The sequence below is a fragment of the Lissotriton vulgaris genome, chromosome 2_1 (assembly GCF_964263255.1).
Source record: "Lissotriton vulgaris chromosome 2_1, aLisVul1.2, whole genome shotgun sequence".
Taxonomy (NCBI): domain Eukaryota; kingdom Metazoa; phylum Chordata; class Amphibia; order Caudata; family Salamandridae; genus Lissotriton; species Lissotriton vulgaris.
The window spans coordinates 1,448,951,258-1,448,974,946 of record NC_141687.1 but is presented as its reverse complement, the minus strand read 5'-3'; the positions used below and the strand labels follow the sequence as shown (position 1 = coordinate 1,448,974,946).

At 46.8% G+C, this 23,689-nt stretch overlaps 1 protein-coding gene across 3 annotated transcripts in view; it reads left to right on the top strand.

Annotated features, from left to right (window-relative positions):
- Positions 1-8,490: 8,490 nt before the first annotated feature.
- CCNT2 (cyclin T2) overlaps positions 8,491-23,689 on the top strand; it is a 49,962-nt gene continuing 34,763 nt past the window's right edge. For 2 of the 3 annotated variants that reach the window (XM_086957305.1, XM_086957304.1), the window contains exons 1-2: positions 8,494-8,732; positions 9,535-9,616. In XM_086957305.1, coding sequence (XP_086813431.1) covers positions 8,566-8,732; positions 9,535-9,616 — 249 coding nt within the window. In that variant the 5' untranslated portion in view covers positions 8,494-8,565. Of the gene's footprint in view, positions 8,733-9,534; positions 9,617-23,689 lie in introns of all 3 variants that reach the window. The other variant, XR_015308492.1, reaches the window with a different exon arrangement.

Below are 23,689 nucleotides of genomic sequence, written 5' to 3'. Positions count from 1 at the left end.
TCTGGCGCCAAATTTCCATTATAGTGGTCATCACATGTATATCCTGTTTTTTACCCTGCCCCCTGCTTCTTCTGTTTGATTGTATAGCACCTGATCCTCTCTTATATAATATAAAATGAAACCTCTGTCTTATCCTGAACTTTGACTATGCATTCCAATACAGGCTTTACCTTGAATCGCTGCCGGACCTTGGGTTGTCGGCTGATGAGCTGTGTTGTATTGTGCTATTAACGACTGTTGATTTGTCTAGCGGCCGGCCCCCGTGGTTGTAGGCCCACGCTTGTAGTTTTACTGAATGCTAAAATAAAGGTTTTTTTAAAAAAAGTCAAAAGCTGTCAGCCCGGATCACGTGTGTGGGAGTAATTAAAAGGGGTTGCCGAGGCGGCTGATGATTGGACCTGGCTTCCGTCGATTCTATCTAGAAAAAAATCAGTAAAGATTGATTGATGTTGGGGTACCTCATATAATGCACCAACAGCGTTTAAATTCTGCTCTTGGAATACAAATGGTTTTAACACACTTATAGAAGATGTAAATGTTGTAGGTTTTTTACAATTCTTTGATATGATAATTTTGCAAGAAACATGGAATTTGGGCAGTACACCACTGATCGGCTATTACGAATATTTGAATGCGGCATGTAGGGACACCGCTTATGGGCGACCAAGCGGGGGACTTTCAATATATGTTTCTTTAAGTCTTAATGTTGAACATTACGAGATAAACCTTCAAGTCAAATGGATTCAGTGCGTTAAATTAGTAGCCAGTCAATCGTTGATCATTTTGAATGTTTATTCGAGTTCGAAAAAAAAGGTTCGATCATCTCAACTTATCCAGTTATGGGAACTGGTGAAAGTGCTATATTATGATCATAGGGATGCACAGATGATCATTTCTGGGGATTTTAACATTCACCTTGTATCGTATAGAAAGCGGGATACCCATTCAGATCTTTTAGCCCAATGGTCCAATTGTGAATTTATTAAATATAATCTAAAGATTCTGTATGATAGAGAGCATTTCCCAACTTTTAATAAAAGTGACTGTCTTTCTATAATTGACTATACGATATTGTCAGATAAACTCTCAGAATTAGTTCAAAGTTGTGAGGTTGTACCAAGGATTGAGAGTGACCATAATCCGCAAGTTATCGCTATTAGTTTACCCTCCGAGTATTTATCAGAAACCAAAATATTAAGAACTGCCCCGGCCGCTTTTAGTCTAAAAAGATTAATATGGAGTGAGAAAACAGAGAAAGATATTACTGATTTTCTCTCGCTTCTAATTCATGATGCTCGGGACGCATATTCTGAAGAAACCTCAATGGTTGCTCTATGGCCCACCTTATGTGACTCCTTATTGAATAAATTCCCTAATAGGGAACCATCAGGGGGTGTAATTTTGAACCCTAAGAACCCAGGTTGGTTTTCCTCCCGCTTATTATACTTGAAATGGTCTCTTAACAAAACATCATTGTATAGAAAAGCAAATGGATCTTATTTTCTAACGTCACTTAAAATCAGAGACTTAAAGAGGGGCTACAAGAATGAAATTTGGAGGGCTAAACAATTATACTATGAAGAGACTTGGGCCAAACTCCAATACGCATGTAAATCTAAGGATCTGCGACTGTTTTGGGGTTTTATTCATAATTTAGAAAATGGAAATTTTAGAAGTACTAGTGCCAATATAGATAAATTAGGCTGGATACATTTTTTTAATATGAAAATAAATTCCCTAAGCCAACCGAACAAGGAGTTTGAATGTCTTGCTCATCAATGTAAAAGGGAGCCAGTAGAAGGGTGTGACCCTCTCGGGTCTAAGGATACACCAGGATCTATGAATACTAAGCTATGGTCGGTAGATAAAGTTAAAAAAGTTTTACTTAAAATTAGATCAAATCGAGCACCTGGCCCTAACGGAATTCCCAATGCTATTTTTAAAGTTAGAGTCAGACATTGGCCAAAGCTTTTAACGCTCCTTTTTAATGACATTCTTAAGTTAGGTTGTATCCCAGATTCATGGAGGGGAAGTATTATACAGCCGATTTACAAAAGTGGGCCCCAGGATAATCCTTCAAATTATCGATTAATTACCCTCACAGACGTGGATGCGAAAATATTTGCAAGTTGTCTGTTAGAGGAGTTGGAGACTTGGGCGGAAAGAGAAGAATTGATCCCAATTTTTCAAACTAATAACCAGGACAAAAGGGGATAAAAGCAGCAGGGCCTTGTTGGTGAAGGACATATCACTAGGCACACATCAGGTATCCCTACGGGTGCAACACTCTAAGACAGATCAAGTGGGAAGGGGACAGTTCATTACACTGAATAGGATGGAAGGGCACAGCTCGTATTGCCCAGTTACGCTCTTGACAGGGTACATCCAGGAACGGGAAGGTGTTAACGGCGACAACTACCTTCTCACCCACGAAGATGGGACCCCGGTAACACTTTATCAGTTTAAAAGGGTGTTAGCAGCAATGGTACAAATAGCTGGGCTCCAAGGGTGTCACTACACAACACATTCCTTCCGCATTGGGGTAGCTACCACAGTCTTCCAGGAGGGTATGTCGGCAAATGCAATGAAACAAATAGGAAGAGGGGAATCAGACAGCTTTCAGGTGTACATTCGCCCAACATCCGACGGGTAGAGGATTGAAGAAGACATGGGTTGCGGTGATTCAGTTGTAGGGGTCTTGACTAGACTTATGTACAGCAATTTACACGTATAATAAAAGGCTGATGGAAGACTGAAACCCAACATTTCTGTGCTTCTGTTCTACTCCACAGAATACAAAACAGTGTGGGTCATCGGGCACTCTTACGTGTCGATGGCCACTAACCCCGTTTCAACGGACAAGGGTGCGATGGTTTGGAAAGCCAGGGTTGCACTGGAGAGAATTGGGGAGCGTCATTGAAGAATTCCGGACCTGTGCGAAGGACCCGAGTGTTTTAGTAATTCACCTAGGGGGAAATGACCTTCCAGTGATGGCCGGGGGGGAACTACTTCACATGTTAAAGAAGGATCTCACTAATTTAGCTAGGAGCATGGACACCTCGGAAGTTGTATGGTCCGAAATAATTCCTAGAAGAGTATGGGCTGGTGCGCGCTCCCAAACCGGCATGGAGTTGTCAAGGAAGAGACTAAATAGACTCATGGCCACATTTTTAAAGGGGGTAGGTAGCATCAGGCACACCCTGATTAACTTGCAGCAGCCGCACTATTACAGAGCAGATGATGTGTACCTATCGGACACTGGAACAGATGTTCGGCTACAGAATATGCTAGCAGCATTGAATGCAAGGGGCTGTTGGTAGTTCGCAAGAATGGGGCCACAGTAATGGCATGGGGTGACTTCTCTGGCTGCGATAGCTCCCAGCGAGGTTTGGCGGTACTTACAAAGCGATCCAAGAGGAATACAAAAAGCATGCGGCGAAGTGGGAACAGACAGCAAACGGGGCAGTCAGGACCCAGGGAGGCACTGGCAAGCTCCCCGAGCCCCCTGGGTTCAAGTGAACCGGAAGTAAATAATTAATTACGCAACAGAGGGCAGGGCCTGTGGCACAGAGGAAGTTTGGATACCGGTTACCGGGTCACCTCGCAGAAATGGGTGGGGGAACAGTCAACCAGGTTTAGCGGGCGGGAAGCACATCGGCTTGCCCAGGTAACAAAGAGGGTACACACGGGAAGTGAAAAGGCACTGGCTGGGGTGCCCAAAAATTTTTTACCCGGAAGGAAATTTGTGGACACCAGAAGTGAAAGGTCACCTGGCCGATGGTTACCCGGGAGTGAGTGGACACCGGAAGCAAAAGGGGCCATCTGGTTGGGTTAAAGCAGACGCTTACCCAAGGAGTGAGTGGCAACTGGAGGTAAAAGGTTACCCGGTCGGGCTGAAAGCAGAAGCTTGCCCGAAGTGAAAGGAAAGGGTGCGTCCCCTGGTGATGGGTTACCTGGGCAAAGATAGCTGCACTGAATGTAGGGCACAGTGCAGAGCAAATGGGGTTAAGGACGGTGATAGGTCACCTTGGCGAAGATAGCTGCACTGGATGTAGGGCACAGTGCAGAGTTGATGGGGTAAGGACACAGGCTCGCCAGACAAAAATAATGGTGTGTAAAGGATCGCTTGTAAGTTGGAAATGCCTAATAAACTGCGGCCTCAATTCTTCCATAAAACAGAAACTTGAGTGGTCTGAAGTTATTGGGATTCGGATGGTGCGACCATGTGGGGATTGCCTCTGCTGTGCCCCTTGGTTCAGCTCCCCCACTCCCCTGGGGGAGGGGGATAGTGGCTGGACCGGGGGTCTCAGTGGAGGCTGCCCCCGGGAAGCGGAGCCCGAGCACCAATAGAGGATTAGCTGGAGATAAGGAAGGGAGACAAGGAAGGAGAAAGAGTGGGCCCACCAGATAATAGGGATGGGCCAGCTCAGCTGTAAATCTAGGGTTAGGAATGTGGCAGGGAGGTAGGGGTATTTAATGGTGGGCACCGGGCACAAGGCCCTCTTTCTCCGGGGAATTGTGTCAGGAGAAGACCCGCCCACCCACCTGCGGAGGAACAAGATTTCAGGGGGGGGGGCTGGACAAGGTGCTTAAATTTGTCGCAATGGCATAGTGGACTTGCAAGAGGTCCTTTGGTTCGGAAGAAGGGACAGCAGGCGGTACGTACAAAGCGATCCAAAAGTAATACAAAAAGCAGGTTGCGAAGCGGGCACAGACCACAAACGGGGCAGTCAGGACCCAGGGGGTCACTGGCAAGCTCCCCGAGCCCCCTGGGTTCAGGTGAACCGGAAGTAAACAATTAACTACGCAACAGAGGGCAGAGCCTGTGGCATGGAGGAAGTTGGGATACTGGTTACCGGGTCACCTCGCAGAGATGGGTGGGGGAACAGTCAAATAGGTTTGGCGGGCGGGAAGCACATCGGCTTGCCCAGGTAACAAAGAGGGTACACACCCGAAGTTAAGAGGCAGCGGGCTGGTGTGGGAACAAACGCTTACCCGGAAGGAAATGTGTGGACACCGGAAGTGAAAGGCATAGCTGCCAAGGTTTCAGATTGCGATGTGTGACATTTTCATAATTTTAGTGTAATAATGAGTGACATTTCAAAGACTATGAGTGACACTTTCTTGCAAGCAAAATCAAGCAATGAAGATGAAGGAAACATACAACTATTAGAAATTACTACCTACTGAGCAACAAAAAGCTCTAATTGTATCTTAAAATTGCTTCAAGGCACCAGAAATGGAAGGACACTAATGGGACACAGACTGCATGAGAACAGTGCTTAGCAACAGAAGACAAGCCAAATAGGTGCTCAGAACATAATCTCAGTCCCACCATGTAGATTATGCAAAATTGGTATTGAGTACACCAGGTTGACTGGTGATGGCCGATGGAGGAAGTTACAGGATGCTATTTAACTGCGTGAGGGAGGGCCCTGTGATTAGTTTGTTGTGTCTCTCCCTGCACAGAGAAAATTGATCTCATCAGCAAGTTAACTCATTTTCTGTAGTTTCCGTAAATTGTTTAAATTAGGGGGTGGGTGCTCTGGTTTCTGGATGGTATGGGCATAGCAGACAGGTTTTCAGTTTGCCCATATGTGACATTTATAGGCTTTCAGGGTATTTATGAGTAACATTTCACTGGTTTATGTTTCACCCTTTGTAAGGAATTAAAGAAAGCTATTAATAGTTTTTTTCTTGCAATTTTACTTTTTTCATAACAACTTCTTATAACCAGCCCTTCTCATAACCCATTGCCTGCAGTGCAAGGTAAGAACCCGTTTGACAAAAGCTTCACTAATATTCCTTCTCCTTTACAGGCCCAACATATGTTAACATTATTGATAGCTGCAGAAGTAGTTACTATTTTAAAGCAGTGCCACTCATTAAGACTAAGTCATGAGATAACTCACTTCCGATAATAAAGTCATTAGATAAAGAACGAAAAATATATTACGCTAACAAATGAACACTGCTGCCCTTTGAGACATGATGGTTTTTTTTTTACTAACCTCCTTATTATTGCGGTCCCAGGATGGCAGCTGTTCCCGTGTTTTGCTGCTGACGACGTACAGAGGGGCCTCTCAGCTACTTGGGTGTGACACTTGGGTGTGAATTGAAGAGCGAGCAGACACACAGTCATTATGTTGTTTAGGGGCGGGGGAGGTCAGGAGCACGAGAGCCGTGTAAAAAAAAGATATGCCCTCGCCTGCCTTCCCTGTGGTGCCCGCCACGAAGAAAGCAAAGTCCTCTAGATCCGTACCCGCTTTGCTACACAGGGGCTGCGAGGCACTACTGCACCAATTTATGTGAGCAGATACGAGTAGGCCCAGGTGCCGGCCAGCTCGGAAACCAATTGTAACACTTTGGGCCAAGTGAGCATTTCCTTGCACCCCGGCCCAGACAAGAGGCAGGCTGGTTCGGACTACCTAGTTACGACACGCTTATAATGCTGCAGACTCAGGATTCACGTTGTTGCGGAGGACGGGGCTCGGCTGATCTCAGGAATAGTTTTTTTTTATTTACCACTCTTGACAGGCTGCTCTTCTACGCAGAATTAACTTAAACCCATTATGATTAACAAATAAAGCCTGAGTCACTCAGTGAGTGTCCTCCTGGGTCACTCTCGGCTCCCCGCCGGTCTGGGCTGGCAAGTAGTTACGTGAAGGTGGCACGCCCTGGGTTTTGCAGCGCTGCGCACCACAGAACGAAGACAGTCAGCCCTCTGCACCTGGCGAGGACTGACTCAGATTAAGTCCCCACCGTTCTGCTTTACTTCCTCGCAGCTGCTCGCCACTCGAGTCGAGTCCTCTGGGCCCCCCGGGCGCTGCTGCCTGCAGGCCTCTGATCAAAGCTCAGCTAACTGTCGCCGGCTCGGCTGCGGCCAGGTCATCAAGGTGGGGCTGGGCAGGCAGCAGTGTTGCGGCGCAGCCGGCCGCCCGCCGCAAATTAATGTATTAATTCCCCCTTTTGCGCGGCGGCGGGCGATCATGAGACCCGGGTCTGTCTCTCATGATGCTGCCTGCTGCTCACTCGGATTCCCCGCCACTTCTGCATGCCTGCTTCTTCTTCCGGTCGTGACGGCACATCCACATTAAAATCCCGGCCCCCATGATGCCACAACGGTGATTGATAGCAGTACTATCGAATCTGCTGAGAGAGGGCAGCCCCTCCCTCCCCCTGCATTGTGAAATGAGTGCAGATGCACTGTAGCGCTCTCAGCCACTCCACAGAGGCTGAGAGCAGTTAACTATTTAGGAACTCTGGCGCAGGCAGCACAACACATCTCGAGCAGCAGTCCGAGCCCGGGCACAGGTGCCGCTAGTGACGCGCCTGGCACTGGTGTCAAAATGCGTGACAATGCATTTCAGTGCGGTGATGCGGATCACCGCACTGAAATGCGTGAGTGTCACACTGGTTGCGTGACGCTTGGCAGGACTGGAAAGGTCACCTGGCCTGGTGGGAACCCGATGGTTACCCGGGAGTGAGTGGACACTGGAAGCACAAGGGGCCATCCGGTTGGGTTAAAGCAGGCGCTTACCCAAAGAGTGCGTGGCAACCGAAGGTAAAAGGTTACCCGGTCGGGCTGGAAGCAGAAGCTTGCCCGGAGTGAAAGGAAAGGGTGCGTCCCCAGGTGATGGGTTACCTGGGCAAAGATAGCTTCAATGAATGTAGGGCACAGTGCAGTGCAAATGGGGTTAAGGACGGTGATAGGTCACCTTGGCGAAGATAGCTGTACTGGATGTAGGGCACAGTGCAGCGTTGATGGGGTAAGGACACAGGTTCACCAGACAAAAATAATGGTGTGTAAAGGATCGCTTGTAAGTTGGAAATGCCTGATTAACTGCCGCCTCAATTCTTCCATAAAACAGAACTTGTGTGGTCTGAAGTTATTGGGATTCGGGTGGTGCCTCTGCTGTGCCACTATCCTTTAAGTAATTCGCATCAGACTAAAAGCACTGTAATGGAATTTCCTGAAATTGAGTCACACTAACCATGCCTGCTTTCATAAGAGTACACGTGAAACTTCACCCAACATGGTGGATTATTAACACTATAGTTGCATTGAAATTCAGTGTTACCGTTCGAGCTTTCAGTCTTTCCGCATTGCCACGCCTCTCAGTTTGGCAATTGTTGTAAGAACCTCCTTTACTTGCGTTCATGCGCTAGGGCGGCTAGGAATTACGTAAAATGTAGGCGACACTTTAGTAAGAACTGTATGTGCACGCGCTGATTACAGCGCGCATGCGTATAAAAAAGCAAGTGCGCCTAAAGTAACGCGCCAATTAAATAGTATGATGTATGTGTTCTCTTACGACCGCAAGAGATTGTAGTGAGACTCGTGCTAGCGCCTCTACTTGCGTTTAAAGATGAAAGACTAGGACAATTGTGTATTTATGTTTCTTGATAAATGTTTTCTTTTCCAGGGAACCACAAGTCCCAGAATGCCAGTAGACCTGCTTCCGGTCCTAGTGGCCGCGCTTCCGGCGATTGTGACGCTGGGGTGCGCCCGACGTATCGGCGCAGTTGGTGACTGCTGCTCTGCGCGCGCCCTGGAATTGTGTGATGGCTGAGTGCCGGGAAGACACCGCTGCTGCTTCTAGATGGTTCTTCACCCGGGAACAATTGGACAGCACGCCTTCAAGGCGCTGCGGCCTGGAGGCCGACAAGGAGTTGTCCTACCGTCAACAGGCGGCGAACCTCATTCAAGATATGGGGCAGCGGCTCAACGTGTATCCTTCTACATGCGGCCTGCGGTTATTGAGCAGGGATTGGGCGGCCTTTTGGGAATTCTGCTTACATAGAAGCAAGGAGTTTTTATTTCTTACATCATGCTTTCGATTGTGGCTGAAACAGCAGGGCCTTCGGAGTACCCTGCTCGTGTTTTTTTCCCGGGGGGTGGACGGCAGAGGATACACGCTAAAGTGTAGACCTAAAGGCCGCACTTACGTCCTTTGCGGGAGTGGTCGATTCTTCGCTGGTGCAGGCCGGCGACGTCTTATTTGCCGGAATATTTCATCATAATGGCGGGCGATACCCGTTTTCGGCCTCCCTACGATAAAAGCCGGGTTGCCCGGTCCCGGCCTCCACCGGGTACGGGATGACGCAGCCATGTTTCGCTGTCTGATGGAAATGGCGCAGATGGCTTGAGGGTTCGTAAATTTGTAGTGTTAAGCTACTCCTGCTCCGTCATTTCCGAGTGCCCTTTGGAGGCGCAGAGGCCATTGTGCACTGAGGTGCCCCTTTGTCAGGTAGTGTGGATCTGGAATTTGTGTGTTAGTGGCTAGTGCCTGTCGTTCGCTGGGATTTCCTTTGCTCCATGGGACTGCTAGTCTTCACACAGGAAATAAACGCTGAAAGTCATTATTAACATTTCGTTAATTACTGTTTTTCCCGTGGGAACAGTAGAAAAATCAAAGAGCATTTATTCCCCAACATGTTTAACTCTTGTTTCATAATTTTGACTTTGTCGATCAGATAAATGCTGTTATTTAGCAGTTTTTTGTTTTGTTACCCCCTTAACGGATACATCAGATCGCAATTGACGATAAACACCGCAATTGTTTACATGCACAGGTTTTATATGCATCATTCTTTTACAAAGTTCCATAGAAATGTAAGTATATGCGTATATTTGAACCCACATCCTATTTCTATGCGTTTTGATCTCTTTCTATCCACTTAAGCTGCATTTCCTTGACATGTGAGTGGAAATAGGTCAGTGCTGTAACCGGCTCAATGCCAGTGGCGTCTTCTGGTTAGGCCAGACACGTCAAAAGATTCTACTGAAATGTTGCCAGTTTTGTTGTTGTATGAAGATGGGTTACTAGGTGGAAAGTTACCATCAGCTAGTAATTTTTATTTGCAAAGTTTTATATAGCGCTGGCTAGACCCGGAGGTATCGGAGCACTTTACATGAGGATCAGTGAGTTACAGGTTCCATAATTATGTAGACGGGTATAGACATAGGAGAAAAGAAAAACACATGAGATTACACATTGATGTGAGATTATTAGAGTGTACACGTTTTATGGGGATTGAAAAGGTAGAGGCAGGAAGGTAGGAAAACACGAGGGAGGCGAGGAAAACACTGTCCGATGTCCTGCTGGGTAGGTGCCGGTCGAGTGTTGAACCAGAGCCAAACTTCTCTATGGCTGCATATGACAGTTCTACCGGGAATCAGCCAAAGTTGCCCGGGCACAGTGTATCATTATCAAAGATTTACATAGCGCCGATTAGACCCGGAGGTATCAGCATTTTACATGGGGATCAGAGAGTTACAGGTTCCATAATTACATAGACAAGTATAGACATAGGAGAAAAGAAAAAAAACACGAGATTACACAATGTGAGATTATTAGCTCATACACACGTCTTATGAGGAGTGAATAGGTAGAGGGGGGATGGTAAACGGTGGTAGGAAATGCACTTAGGAAAACATAACGGGGAGGCAAGGAAAGCAATGTCCGATGTTAAGCTGGGTAGGTGCCAGCCATGGGGTGAACCATAGCCAAACTCCTCTATAGCTGCATATGACGGCTCCACTGGGCATCAGCCAAAGTTGCTCGGGCACTGCTGTAAGTACTGACAGTTTTGTTTTCTGTCCCGTGGGCATCGTTAAAGTTCCATCAGGATCACTAGTCATGGTGTAGCTGGTAAACGCCGTCCGCCTCATCCTACAGCTCGCCCTCCGGTCAAGAGAAGAGAGGTGGAAGGGACAGTTTCAAAAAGTCTGCAGAGTGCTTCTTGAGTGACCCCCTTGTCCCTCCATCCCCTTGCCCACCGTGGATATTCCCTGCATAGAGGTGGATTTTTCCACTGCGGATACCAGGGGGTTTGCGCTCGCTAGGTCTCTCCCTGTCAGCCAGCGAGGCTCCCGGCCGTTCCCTTCAGGCTTTTTTCCCCTGTCCAGGGTGTTACCCCCGCTTTGAGTATGGTCCTGTAGTGATCAGGTCCCTTCAGTGCCTTGTAGGGTCGACTTTTCTGTGGAGTCTCTGTGGGAGTTGTGTCTGGAGCTGTTCTATGACCCATGGGTGGCTGCTATGTTGAGGTCAGGCTTCTTGGGGTTCATGAGGCTGCCCTGTGGGGCCACCAGATGCTTACATTGCCCATTATGTGCTTTTTTCTCGGTCATAACTCACTCTTCTAGCAGCTGCTCCATCTTCACCTGCCCCTCCGGTGTCTGCAGTTCCGCAGGCCTGTTCACAACTCATGGGCCGCCTTATGGAGTCGGGCGCCTGTCTCTGTGCTCTCTACTTCTACGGTTCGTTCCCCCGCCACCTCGCCAGTTGTGGTTAATGCTCTCTGGGCCACACAGCTCCCCAGGGGGTGAGCCTACCTGGTCAACCCCAGCGGGCGCCGCCTGCCGCTGTATTCCCCCCCCCCCCCCCCCCCCAACCCGGCGACATATGCCGGTACAAAGGTGTAATACAGCATGAAAGTACATTTCAACAACCGCGCAGCAAGCCGTGCAATCTTATCAATAGACATAGTCCAACAACTCCATGAATACAAGGCATTAGACATAGCCACCTAGTGACACAGGCTCCCATTGCCATTCTCAGTTATATGCATATTATTCATAAAAGCATTGCAATACATCAGATAACCGGAGCCATCGTAGCCCATAACATGGTAAACATTAAGTAGCTATATTCCACATAGCATGGTTCTCAATGTCATCTGAAATGAGCATCAGTTTCCCAGGTCATCCGAAGCAGCCAAGGGGCTCCCTATACTGTCAATTGTTGCCATTTTCCGCGTCTGTTGTCTCCAGCTCTCGCTGGAGAAGATAACTTTGCAACGGCCCCCAAATGTCTCCAGGTCTGGACATCTCAGGAAGCAATTCTGCATAGATAGTTGTTTGTTCCTGCAATACAACAGGTAGGCCAACCAGTCTTTGAATTTAGATGCCTGCCCTCTACCCCGTCTGCAAGCCACCCCACGTTTGGCGAGCAGCATAGATACAGCAAGGAATTTTCTATATGACTTTGGGGTCCGGGCCGTGTGGCCCAGGACGGCTGTCACAGGATCCCTGCCCAATGTTCCATTTATCATCTTTCCCAGCGCCTCATACACTTGATCCCAGAACTGCTGTCCCTGCCCTACCACACCTATCGCAAATATCGTTATCTTATAGATGAAATTGATATTTCTTTGCAGGTGTATAATACAATCGACGTAGGAACATATAATGTATGACCTGCAACTAGCAGAGATATGCGAGGTTTGGAGACAGCAATATTCCCATTGCTCGTCAGTCAATTCTTGTCCAAGCTCTTCACTCCATTGAGAGCAAGCAGAGCTTGACCTGTTCTCTTGTTGGGTACAAATACATTTATACAGGTTAGACACTAAGTGTGTCCCATCTGTGGATCCCAGCATGTTGTGTAATGGGAGATGGTTTCCGTAGGGAATTCCGGCAGGAGTGCTCTCGTCCCCTGTCTCAGGCGCACGTAGAGAAATATGTCCAGGGGTGTAGGCTGTGTTCCCTGAAATAGATCTTCCAAGGAACAAAACTGTCCTTTATGAAGGAGGTCTCCCCAGACCAAGATATGCAGACGTCTACATACATTTTGAAACCCCTGTTCTTGTAGCAAGGAGACAGCGGGGTGATATTTCAAGGGTAGTCTTGGTGAATGTAAGAGTGGCAAAGAGAGGATATTTGTTATTCAATGCCAGGCGTCTACTGTACTTGTGACTAGTGGGTGCACCCGCCCGCGAGTGACTTGGCCAGTGTATGATTCCATTGAGCTGGATAGGATCTACAAGCCAGTCCTCAGTGGCTACCTGTGTCATATATCTGGGAGGGTGTATCTAATAGTAAGCGTATTGGACTTGGGCACTGAGGTAGTAGGTCTCAAAATCCGACATATCAAACCCACCATGTTCGCATGGCTTGATCAGGGTGTTCCACTGAAGTCGTGGTTGCTTGCTTCCCTCCCCATAAGTCTTATAGGTTCAGTACGCAAGGCCTTAAAGAAAAAGGGCCCTGAATGATATGATATATTTAAAAAAAATATAAAAAACGTGGGAGCACGATCATTTTTATAAGAGAGGCACGGCCCGCCAACTATAACGGAAGAGCAATCCAGCGCGTAACGTTGCTGGTAAGCTTCGGAATGACTGTGCCATAATTCGCCCGGACCGTCTCTTCTCTATCCCTAGTCACCTGTATGCCCAAATATGTATGATCTGTGTCACACCACTCCAACGGAAAATCAAGTTGATATCTGGGTACTGCAGGAGTAAGTGGAAATACCTGTGACTTTCCCCAATGTATCTGTATGCCGGACAGGCGACCAAACACAATAAATTCCCTTAAAAAGGGGATTGATGTTAGCTTGTGGATTCCTGACATAAAGCGTCATATCGTCCGCGTACAAGAAGATTAATATTTGACGTAGGCAGCATTTACACGCCATATCCTGGTGGAGCTGTCCCAATCCTGACATTCCATGACAATACCTTCAGTATATTTTCATCTCCTGCAGCCATCATGCCATCCCAGTGCAAACTTAACTGTCATGCATTTCAGCATTTGTTACCAACAAATTCTGAGGTCAAGTAAACTACGCAAAAGAAATAACCCACCAAAACTTACAGTTATATGGAAATAAAAAGAAACCCGTTGGGTACACCCGTGTGGCGGTATTCTGCTGGGTGGCCCCAGTGTACTTTTCGCCTCTCCAGGTGGTCGGTGTTCCTGACCAAGTCCCTGAAAAAGCTCTGAGGGTATCCGGTTATTTTATTACTGTCCGTCCTGAAGATGGAATATAATGATTGTCATGTTTCGTCCCCGGGGCAATAAACACCTGTTCCGTATTAGTCTACGACAACAGAGGGATGTCAGATGCCTACTGAAAGCTTAGGAAGTCACTGTAGTACATCAGGCATTTCTGCAAGCACTCATTCCACATCCGATGTCTGTGCCCTTGAGTCTTCCAAAGCCGGAGAGTTTTTTTTCTGCTTCTATCTCAATGCTGTATCCCTATCCCTATAATTTGATAGGTGTGCAATGATAGGCCGAGACGCAGTCCCAGGAGGTGGTCTGGGCCCAAGTGAGCGGTGGGCCTGCTCCACGATGAAAGGTGGGGATAAGGATTCCACTCACTCTCACCACCTCTCTGAGAAGTTTTTCCACATACTCCATCCTGCCTGTGTTCGCACTCTCCGGAATTCCCAAAATGCGAATGTAATTCAGTCTGCTGCGCGCTTCTATATCCTCGTTCTTGGTAGCTATAATTTTTAACAACGTATCCATTTGCGTGAGTTTTCTGCAGTTGAGCTGTCACATCTTCCGAGTCAGATATACGTTGCTCAGCATCTTTTATTCACGTGTCATGCCCTTCGATTTTACGCTCCATGGCATCCATGCGCGTCAATTTTATCGGCGATGGTTGCAAACCCCTAACACACCTCTAAGTATAAATTTGAGTTTGTCACCCGGTTCCACTTGAAGAGTTTGCACAATTTCTGCTTTGTTGTCTCCGTCGACTGCCTGTTGTCAAGTGCCCTTCTTAGATTCAAACGTTGGCTTCGGCTGGCGTGTATCCGGCTTCCGCGTAATGGCGCCCGCCAAAGTCTGTAGGCCTACTATACACCTCACAACCAATGAACGTCCTTTCTTGTGTGGGACTTTAAGTGGAGTGGGTGCAGTCCTCAGTGCAAGCTTCTGTGGTGCAGTCCAAGGGTCCAGAAGGGCAGTCCTTCTCCAGATGTTTCAGGCAGGGAACTGAGGGACTCCAAAATAAAATAATACTGAAGCTTGTAAAGCGTGCGGCTACACCCAACGGGAGTGTCCCGGCGCTGCGGACAGCAGGCTAAATAAACAGTAGGGAGGTGGCAGCTAAGGGCTGGCGAACAGCCAGGTTTTCAATTTGCTCCGGAACAGTGACTCTGAGGAAATAAACCTTAGGTCTAAGGGGAGACTGTTCCAGAGTTTAGCGGTCCCAACCTCGAAAGCTCGGCCCCCCCATTCTGGACCGGGAAAGCGTGGGGTAACAAGGAGGCGAAGATTGTTGGACCTAAGAGCTCTGGTCGAATGGACAAGTTTGAGCCTTTTTCTCAGGTAGCCTGGGCCCAGTCCATTGAGAGCCCTAAATGCAAAGACCAGTGCTTTAAACTGAATGCGTCGGGTCACTGGCAACCAATGTAGCCTTCTCAAGTATGCAGTGACCGAGTGGCGGTATGGGAAATTGCCAATCAGTCTGGCAGCCGCATTTTGCACGATCTGCAGAAGATCGATTAGGTAGGCTGGGGCGCCCACATATAAGCTGTTTGCATAATCAAGATGTGAGGTAATCAGGGCGTGTATAATGGTCCTGCGAGAATCCAGGGGAAGATGAGCAAAGCAAGCTGCCGTAACTTTGTTGATATGAGTTTTGCAAGGTAGGGAGTTATCAAATTGGAACCCCAAATTGAGAGCTGCTTGAACTGGTATCTGAGGAGGATTGAGCTCCGGTGGCCACCACAGTATGGCTGAAAGTGGAGATTTCTGATTGAAAAATAAGACCTCCGTCTTATCAGTATTAAGTTTGAGATTATTGGAGGTCATCCAAGAGGAGATGTTAGTGAGGCAGTGGCGGAAATTAGCCAGACTGCCGTTAGAGTGATCTCTAAAAGAAAATACAAGCTGAGTATCGTCAGCATAAGATATCACTCTGACCCCCCAGGATTCAACCACTTTTGCCAGCGGAGCAGGGTACGTTAAACAGTGGGCTCAGTGCAGAGCCCTGCGGAACACCACAGAGCAAAAGTTTTTCTTCTGACTCAAAAGGTCGGAGAAAGACCTTCTGAGAAAGCTCCGTAAGGAAGAATCTAACCCAGGCCAGTGGAGTACCCCCAATACCAATGTTACGCTGACCGTCCGGCAGTATGTCATGGGACACAGTATCGAAAGCTCCAGACAGGTCGAGGAGGATCAACATGGCCTCCCCGCCCGGACCCACACACTCTCGAATAGACTCAGACACCCCTAGAAGTGCCGTCTCAGTGCTGAAACCTGGTCTAAAACCAGACAGAGTCATGCAATAGTTGTTTGGCTTCAAGATGTTCCGCCAACTGTTCCTGTACCGCCTTCTCTAGAATTTTTGCTGGCTTGGGAAGGAGAGATATCTGTTGATAATTACTAAACCGATATGGATCATCATCTGTCTTCTTAATAATCGGAACCAACATGGCCTGCTTCCACAAGGAAGGAAATTGGCCTAAGTGTAGTGAGGTGTTCCAGATAGCAAGAAGTGGGCTAGTCACCCGGGGAGAAAGTTTGCCAAGCACCTGTGCTGGGGCAGGATCGAGAGGGGACCCCGATTTACACCGGTCAAACAGAGTCAAGGCGGACTCAATAGTTAAGTTCTTAAATAAAAGAACGGTCTCCTCCTGCATGACATTAAAATCAGATGAAGGCCGAGCCCCATCTTGATTAAATGTAGATGAAATCTTGACAATCTTGTCGTGAAAGAAGTCAGAAAGGCCATCGCATAAGGACTGACTGGGGGTAATCTGTGACACCAAGGCTGGAGGATTAGAAAAATCCGTGATGATGTTAAACAGGGTTTTAGCTGAGTTTTCAGCGCTCTTAATTTTCTCTACAAAGAGGTCCCTCATGGTGGTCAGTTTTTAATTTGTGAAAACTCTTTAATGCAGCTTTGTAAGTGGTTCTTGCATCAGTCATACGCCAATCGGCATTTGCGTTCTAATTTTTTACATCTACTCCTTACCTCACGTAGAGTGGAGGAGAACCAGGGCGCAGACGGTCTTGACCTGGAAGAGGCAAGTGGTCGTAGTGGGCAATGAGATCAATGGAGGAAGAGAGGGAGATATTAAATTTGGCTACATCTGCATTTAGATCGCTAGAGGGCTGTCCTATCCGTTTAGAAAATATAGGATGCAGGGCGGCACAGGTGATCTTGTGCCAATTTCTCCCTATAGCCCTGCCTATGGTTGAGGTAAAGTTAACTCAAGTGGAATCAGGTAATGATCCGACCAGGTAAGAGGAATCGGTGGGTGGGTAATAAGCCCAGGGTGATTAGAAAAAATTAGGTCAATGGTGTGGCCAGCTAAATGTGTGGGACCCTGGACCAGCTGAGTCAGATTTAGCCCATACGTAGTATCTAGCAAATGATTGGCCCGTGTGCATATGGTATCATCAATGTGGAGATTAAAATCTCCCAGCACCATGAAATGCGTATGTTTAAGTGACAGATCTGCAATCACGGTTACCAGTGTAGAGTGAGGCGGGTAGAGCGCAAGGGGGGTTGTACACCAGAACGCCTGCTAGAATGACTGTAGAAGTGTCCGAGATGGTAAAATACATTGCTTCAATGATCCCTAACTTAGTAATTTTCCTGGTAGTCCTATTTAAATGAGATCGCAGAATAGTGGCGATACCCCCAACCATCTTAGAGCCCTCCCGATTGATTCCCACAAAACAATAGCCAGGAGGAGTAGCTAGGTGAATGTCAGGATTGGAGGAATCTTTTATCCAGTTCTCTGTTAAAAATAAGATATCCCAGGTGTAGGTAGAGAATAACCAAATATCACTGGTATGACGAGGGAGGGAGCGGCAATTAACCAATCCAGCCTTAAAAGTTGCAAGGCATCTAGCCGGTCTGGAGTTTCTGGTTTGCAGGTTGGTCAATTTAGTAGAGGGTTCTAATACATAGGAGCAATGTGAGCAGCTAAGTGGCTGTCTATCCAGCGTAGAAGAGCAACACCGTATTACCAAGGTTCAAGCGCCGTGTCTGTCTTAAAAGCTACGATCTGGGCCAGCAAATCCGGGTAGTCGGGGGACAGGCAGCAGAGTTGCGGGCCTGGTGCAGACGGGCTCGCCTTTGGCGCGCCCGCTGCGCATCGCGAACTGCATGGGAATAAGTAGGCTTGCCCGCTAACCCCTGACTCTACCCTCGCGACCGGAAGTGTAGAGCGGTCACCCTCCTTACCCTGCACAACAATCGGGCGGAGCCCGTGGTGGACCGAGGTAGGAGGGAAGGAAGGGAGCGTTCAGGTTCGGGTAAGATCAGCGTGCAAATGGGCAACAGTACAATTTTAAAAGCAGTTTTAAAAGTCTTAAAATAAGGCAGAACAGTAGCAGCTAGCGCAACCAAACACAGTAGCGCGCGTCCGCTGCGTCTCACGAATGCAGCAGCTAAATAGGCTTGCCGGCTAACCCCCGACTCCACCCTCGCGACCGGAAGTGTAGCGCGGTGTAGAGCTCCCATAGTCATTCCCTGGTATGGGCTAGCAAGGAGAGGAATTTGGGGAGGGTTCAAGTTTCCACCCTCTGAGATGACCACTTCCTGGAAAGTGTGACATGTTTTTGACCAAGAATGTACTGTTCTTCAAAAATAATCATATAGAGAAATTCTTTCCTTAGGACGTGTCTGGCTGACCCTACCCACAGGTGTGGCTAACATTTCACTGCACTCCCCTTTTAGGCTCTCTCCTAATCTTAACAGGGGGCTCACATCTGGATGGGGATCTAAAAAGTAGGGCTGGCCTTGGTCCTGTGACATGCTCTTTTACAGTTGAAGTTCTGTTTACCTCCCTAGCTCCTTCCTGTCTTTGGCTTCTGCTGAAAGCAAATCCCCTCCCACCAAATGGCTGTTTTGTTTAAGCCTGAGACCTTTTCATACCTACTCCGGGAGACGCTTGGCTCTGGCTACAGGGCTGTTTTAAGTAACTTCAGGTTGGTAAGTTCTAAAATTTTCTTTTAATATCCGACAATGACATGTTGTTGGATTTATTGTAGCTATTAATTTGATATTTTGAGTTGTTGGTACCCAACTCCAAAAAGTTAGACTTTATTAAAGTTAAATAAAGCCATCCCATGTTAACCTATAGAGCTAGCAGGACTACAGTGGGGGAAAACGACTGGCTATTTTCCCCCACCAGGGCACATAAACCATATTTTATAATGTTTTAACTTTTTGTAACACGGCACCCTACCCGTGGGGCACCTAAGGCAGACCTTGGGGGTGCCTTATGTATATGTATAATAAAGATAGTGTTGGGCTTTGGATGTACTTTCGAATCCAAAGTCCAATTTGAACACAGCTTTTTAGTTTAAAACCAATCTGATTTTAAGGATCTACATATTGTATATTTGTTTTCAGAGCACCATGTATTGTATACTTATCGTTAATTTTACAATATTCTCACTGAATGGATAAGCGGGGCAACCTTGTGTATGAATATAAAATGCTAGAAAACCATATACAATGAAACTTTACCTGGTGAGCTGTCTCACTGACTCCACAGGAATTTGGGGTTCAAATCTCAGAATTCAAAGAGTTCTTGTGGGAGTTAATTGGTTTTACTTCCCAATTTAAAAGTTTAGGGAGTAATTAATAGTCTTTGCGGTTGTGTTGGGCAAGTGGCATGATCCATATACCAGATGGATAGCCTAAATCTTCAGTGGCTTGCTCTTAATTTTGTAATTTCCATTTGTAGAATGAACAATATAATGGACTCAAAGTAGTGTCTGGAGCTAAATATTAGTTTACATCATTTTCGTTAAAATCACGTTGGTTCAAATATATCGTTAAACATAATTAGTTTTTTAAAACATTTTCTTGAGTCTGGTTAACAAACATTATTACATCTGCATTTGAATTTCCTCCTGTGTACTTGGGTTGCCAGAGAGTGCACTGTGCTGTCCCTGCAACCAGACAGACAGCTAGGCAAATGGCATGCAGCCGGGTTGGGAGGAGGAGTGACAGGCACTTTAATTGCCGAAACGTTTGGGAAGGTATTTATCCATAGGCCCCCAAGGTTTGTTCCCGAGTGCGTCATCATTTTTTGTAATCTGACATTGGTACTTTAATGACTGCCTTTCATATTGTGTAGAGCGACGCTTGTTTACTTTGGGAGCATTGCAAATTCACTCAAAGCACAACAACTAGTGTGTTAAACTGCATTCTTAGGCTGTTCTGCATTACTCCATGTTTGCCAAACATGTAACTCCAAAATTGACTTACCTTGACCGTGGATGGCAATTAGTATTAGTACCATAACAATGTTGCAGGAGGTTCAACTTTCTGATGTAAAGTACTTTTATTTCATTGTGTAATTCCTTTAAGGTGTTACACAAGTGAAGAAAATACTAAATTGTGATTTTAGTTCTCACTTGTAAATAGTTCCCTGTGGTCTAGCAAGGCACCTTTTTTAGGTCTTGCCTACGCAGTGCGCATGCACTGCATAGGAGACCTTTAGCCGTCGTGCAGCACTCCTGGGCGGTCTTCAGGTGATCGGTTTCACTTTGTGGTTTAGCGCTGGTTTAGCTTGTACAAAGCTAGGGAAGGTGCTGTTGCAGCCTGTCAGCGCTGGATTTGAACACAGAAAGCTCTTGTGATTCTCGTTCTCAAGTGATTTACTGGAGTAGCTGTTTTTTAGTCACAGCAAAATCAAAGATACCAGTGTGGAAATGCCCTTCAGGGCACAGACTCTGCTTTTTATTTTGCTTTGTTGTTGTGGCTGCTGTTAGTGGAGGCCCGTTTTTTTTTTTTTTTTTTTTTTTTTTCCAACCACGTTCTGAAAATGTGCAACATAAGAAAAGTGCCATTCATGCAGCAATCTGCTCTGTCCCCAATGGACGTATTTGTGTATGCAGATGCGCGCCCTTCCCATCTCTGATTAATTAGCGCAGCTCTTGGTCCTCGCATCAACCTTGTGAAAACCACTGTGACTGAGCCGCACGAGCTTGGTGCTGTTAATCACTTTGCCAGCAGCATACCTATAATACTTAGTGGTTCAAACAACAACCAAGCCAGCCTTCTCTGGTGGCAGCCGCCTCTGCTCTATAGGAATGCCTAGAATGCAGATACGCACACCAAACGCCACTGAAGAGCCTCACACCAATCACTAAATAGCACATACCAAATAAGAGACACAGCTATAGAGCGCTGCCTAGCGCGTCCTACAAATGTTGATTGTGCCTCTGTTGGCAGGCACCTGCTCAGATCTTTCGGCAGTACCTAGCCTCATTACCGTGTGATGCAGCGGCCTGGCTGCTGTACCTGCGGGGCGACCTGGCATTAGAGATGCCACCCTGTTGCTTTCACATCATGAGTTTGCCTGGATAGGATTCTACTACTTTAATGGGGCTGCTCGTGCTGGGGGGGATCACTGAGGTGCTGGTGAGCGGGCCCTGATTGCAAAATAGACTTTTCCTGTTCAGTAAGTAGATAGGATGTCATTTGCCATGGGGTCGCCTATTTATCAGTACTCAAGGCACATCCTCGCACTCCTCCACAATTCCTGAACAGGCAGTCAGCGGCAGGGATGCACTGGAGCAGCCCTGTCATCCTTCATCTGTTGTGGGCAAGCTAGACAAGGTGCTAGTTGAATGGATTGTAGCCTCACTGGAAAACATACAAGCATCTTTGGACAGTAAGATAGATACTGATGGCAGCGCTTGCACTGCTACACACAGACCATTGCAAGTTAGCTGATAATGGTCCCCAGTTTGGGGCCGATTTTTCTCCCCATCCCCGCCTTATGTGACTCCACAAACTGCAGAAGACATTATTTGATCCCTGCACTGTGCTCCTGGATATGCTTATTACAATGTGATGCAATTGTTTATTGCAGTATTTTCACATTACTTTTTGTCTTAGGTCACTTTTTTCTTCTCAGCTCTATTTGTAGATACCATTTCAACATAAACACCTACAACTCACAATATAGTGTATACCTGTCCCCATTAGCGCCTTTGCAATCTAATAGCTTCTATGTTAGTTCAATGCCTTTCCTGCTATAGTTCAATGCATGCAGAGCGACGCTTCAAATACGAAAACACGGGGTAGCGGCGTGCAGGGGTGTGCATTTGCCACACATTCCAAGTAATTATATTAGTGTGTCATGAGAACTGGAGGTAGGGCGCATCGTTAAACCTCTATATGCATTGTTATATGGGAGGGAATGTGGAATTTCAGGGGGCTAGAGCTACGTGATGACGGGCTGGGTCATTCATAGAGACACCAAGCATTTGCAATGCAATAGGTCTTGCATTTACGCAAGTTTGAGCTTTTGGCTTTGTAAATGACAATGCATTTTTTTACATTTGTTTTAAATTGTTATCATTCATACCATTATTTAAATGTCTATACCCGAACCCTACTCCCTTTCCAGGTGCAGACTCCTACTGACTTTTGTGTAATTCATCTAAAAATCACTGTGCTGTTAGTCATATCCAAATATTTATCATCCATATGCATTATATACGGAAAGCAATCCTTTTTGATAGTTTTGCCCGAACTCTGGCAAAGCCAGTGAGACTACTTTTAATGCGACACATTGCATGTATGCATGTACCAAGCATTGGCATAGCTAATAGGTCTCGCCTTTGGGGCCTTATAAGTATTTAGTTATGCAGCACAATAGCCTTACTGCTACAACATTAACTGTTGACTATGCCAATGCTTGTTTAAATTTAGCTCTTACCTTTCTGCCGTGGGTTTGGCCATGTACCTGCGGAGTTCGGACTCAGCGAATTGTCTGTTTTCTTCTGACCCACACGGTCGAATTCGACACCTGCAATCGGTGGAAAGCAGTCGCCCGTGCCCTTATTATGAGGCGCTGCAGAGACTGACACCCATTGATGGTCTCTCACTCCCCCCGAACCCACTTCAGGGCAGTATGCCCATCGTCTTCACAATCTAGCATGTCGTCTTTGCTCATGCTCATTGCCTCCCAAGGGTGGAGTCCAGTGCATCCCATGACTTGAAAAACTTTGAAAAAAAACAGCTTGCAAACGTCCAAGCTCTGCACTGGATGACAGGAGTTTGCGAAGTATGTGAATCTACAGCCCTGCAAGCAAATGCTTACAGGATAATATTTCCAGTGGAATTTTGTCCATTTATGATCAAATCACTATTGCATTAGGGTGCAGTATCATGAAGCCCCTCACTTAAGCCAGCAGAACCCTGAGTTTTAACACACCAAGTCGACTTACTTTTTACCAGCACCAAACCCCATAGCGTCTATACACGGGCACCTCTCTGTAATACCCTGTGAGGCTGCTCTCTGGACAAAAGGCTTTCTGAGCCCTAAAGGCAAGACAGTGAACCAAATTGCTATTTTGCTTATGGAGCATTTGTACTTTCCCATGTATCGTTTCCTAACATCTGTCCAAATGTATCTTAATGCATTGCTTGGTAGTTGTGTGTTTGTGTGTGTGTGTGTATATATATATATCGTTAAACCTCCAATGGAGACTCAGTCGATGCCAGGCAACATTAGAATGTATTCTGCGGCAAACACAAAAAGGCATACTGCAAGCATGAGGCCAAACGTGTTTCTGGCTTCCTCGCCCTTGTTCACTGGCTGGAATTTGGTAGCGAGCAATAAGTCAGTCATTAATCAGCTCTTTAAAGTTCCTCCCCGAGTGGGTAGTGATGCATGATGGCTGAATACAGTTCACCCCCTTCTGTGGGTTCACTGTACCAAATCTCATATATACAGATGAATCGCCCCAGTGACTTACCAGTGCCTCTTATAGTAGTTTGCCACGAATTCTCTTCCGACTGTCAGTCAGTGACTTCATCCATGTCACAACGGATCTGAACAAATTCCCCTTGAATACTGGGGGTCCCTGGGGGCCATGTAGCCCACCAGGAACCTCCAGGAGGCTGCGTTGCAGAGAGGTGTTATAATTAAAAAAACACGCAAAACGGCTTCGCGTATCATG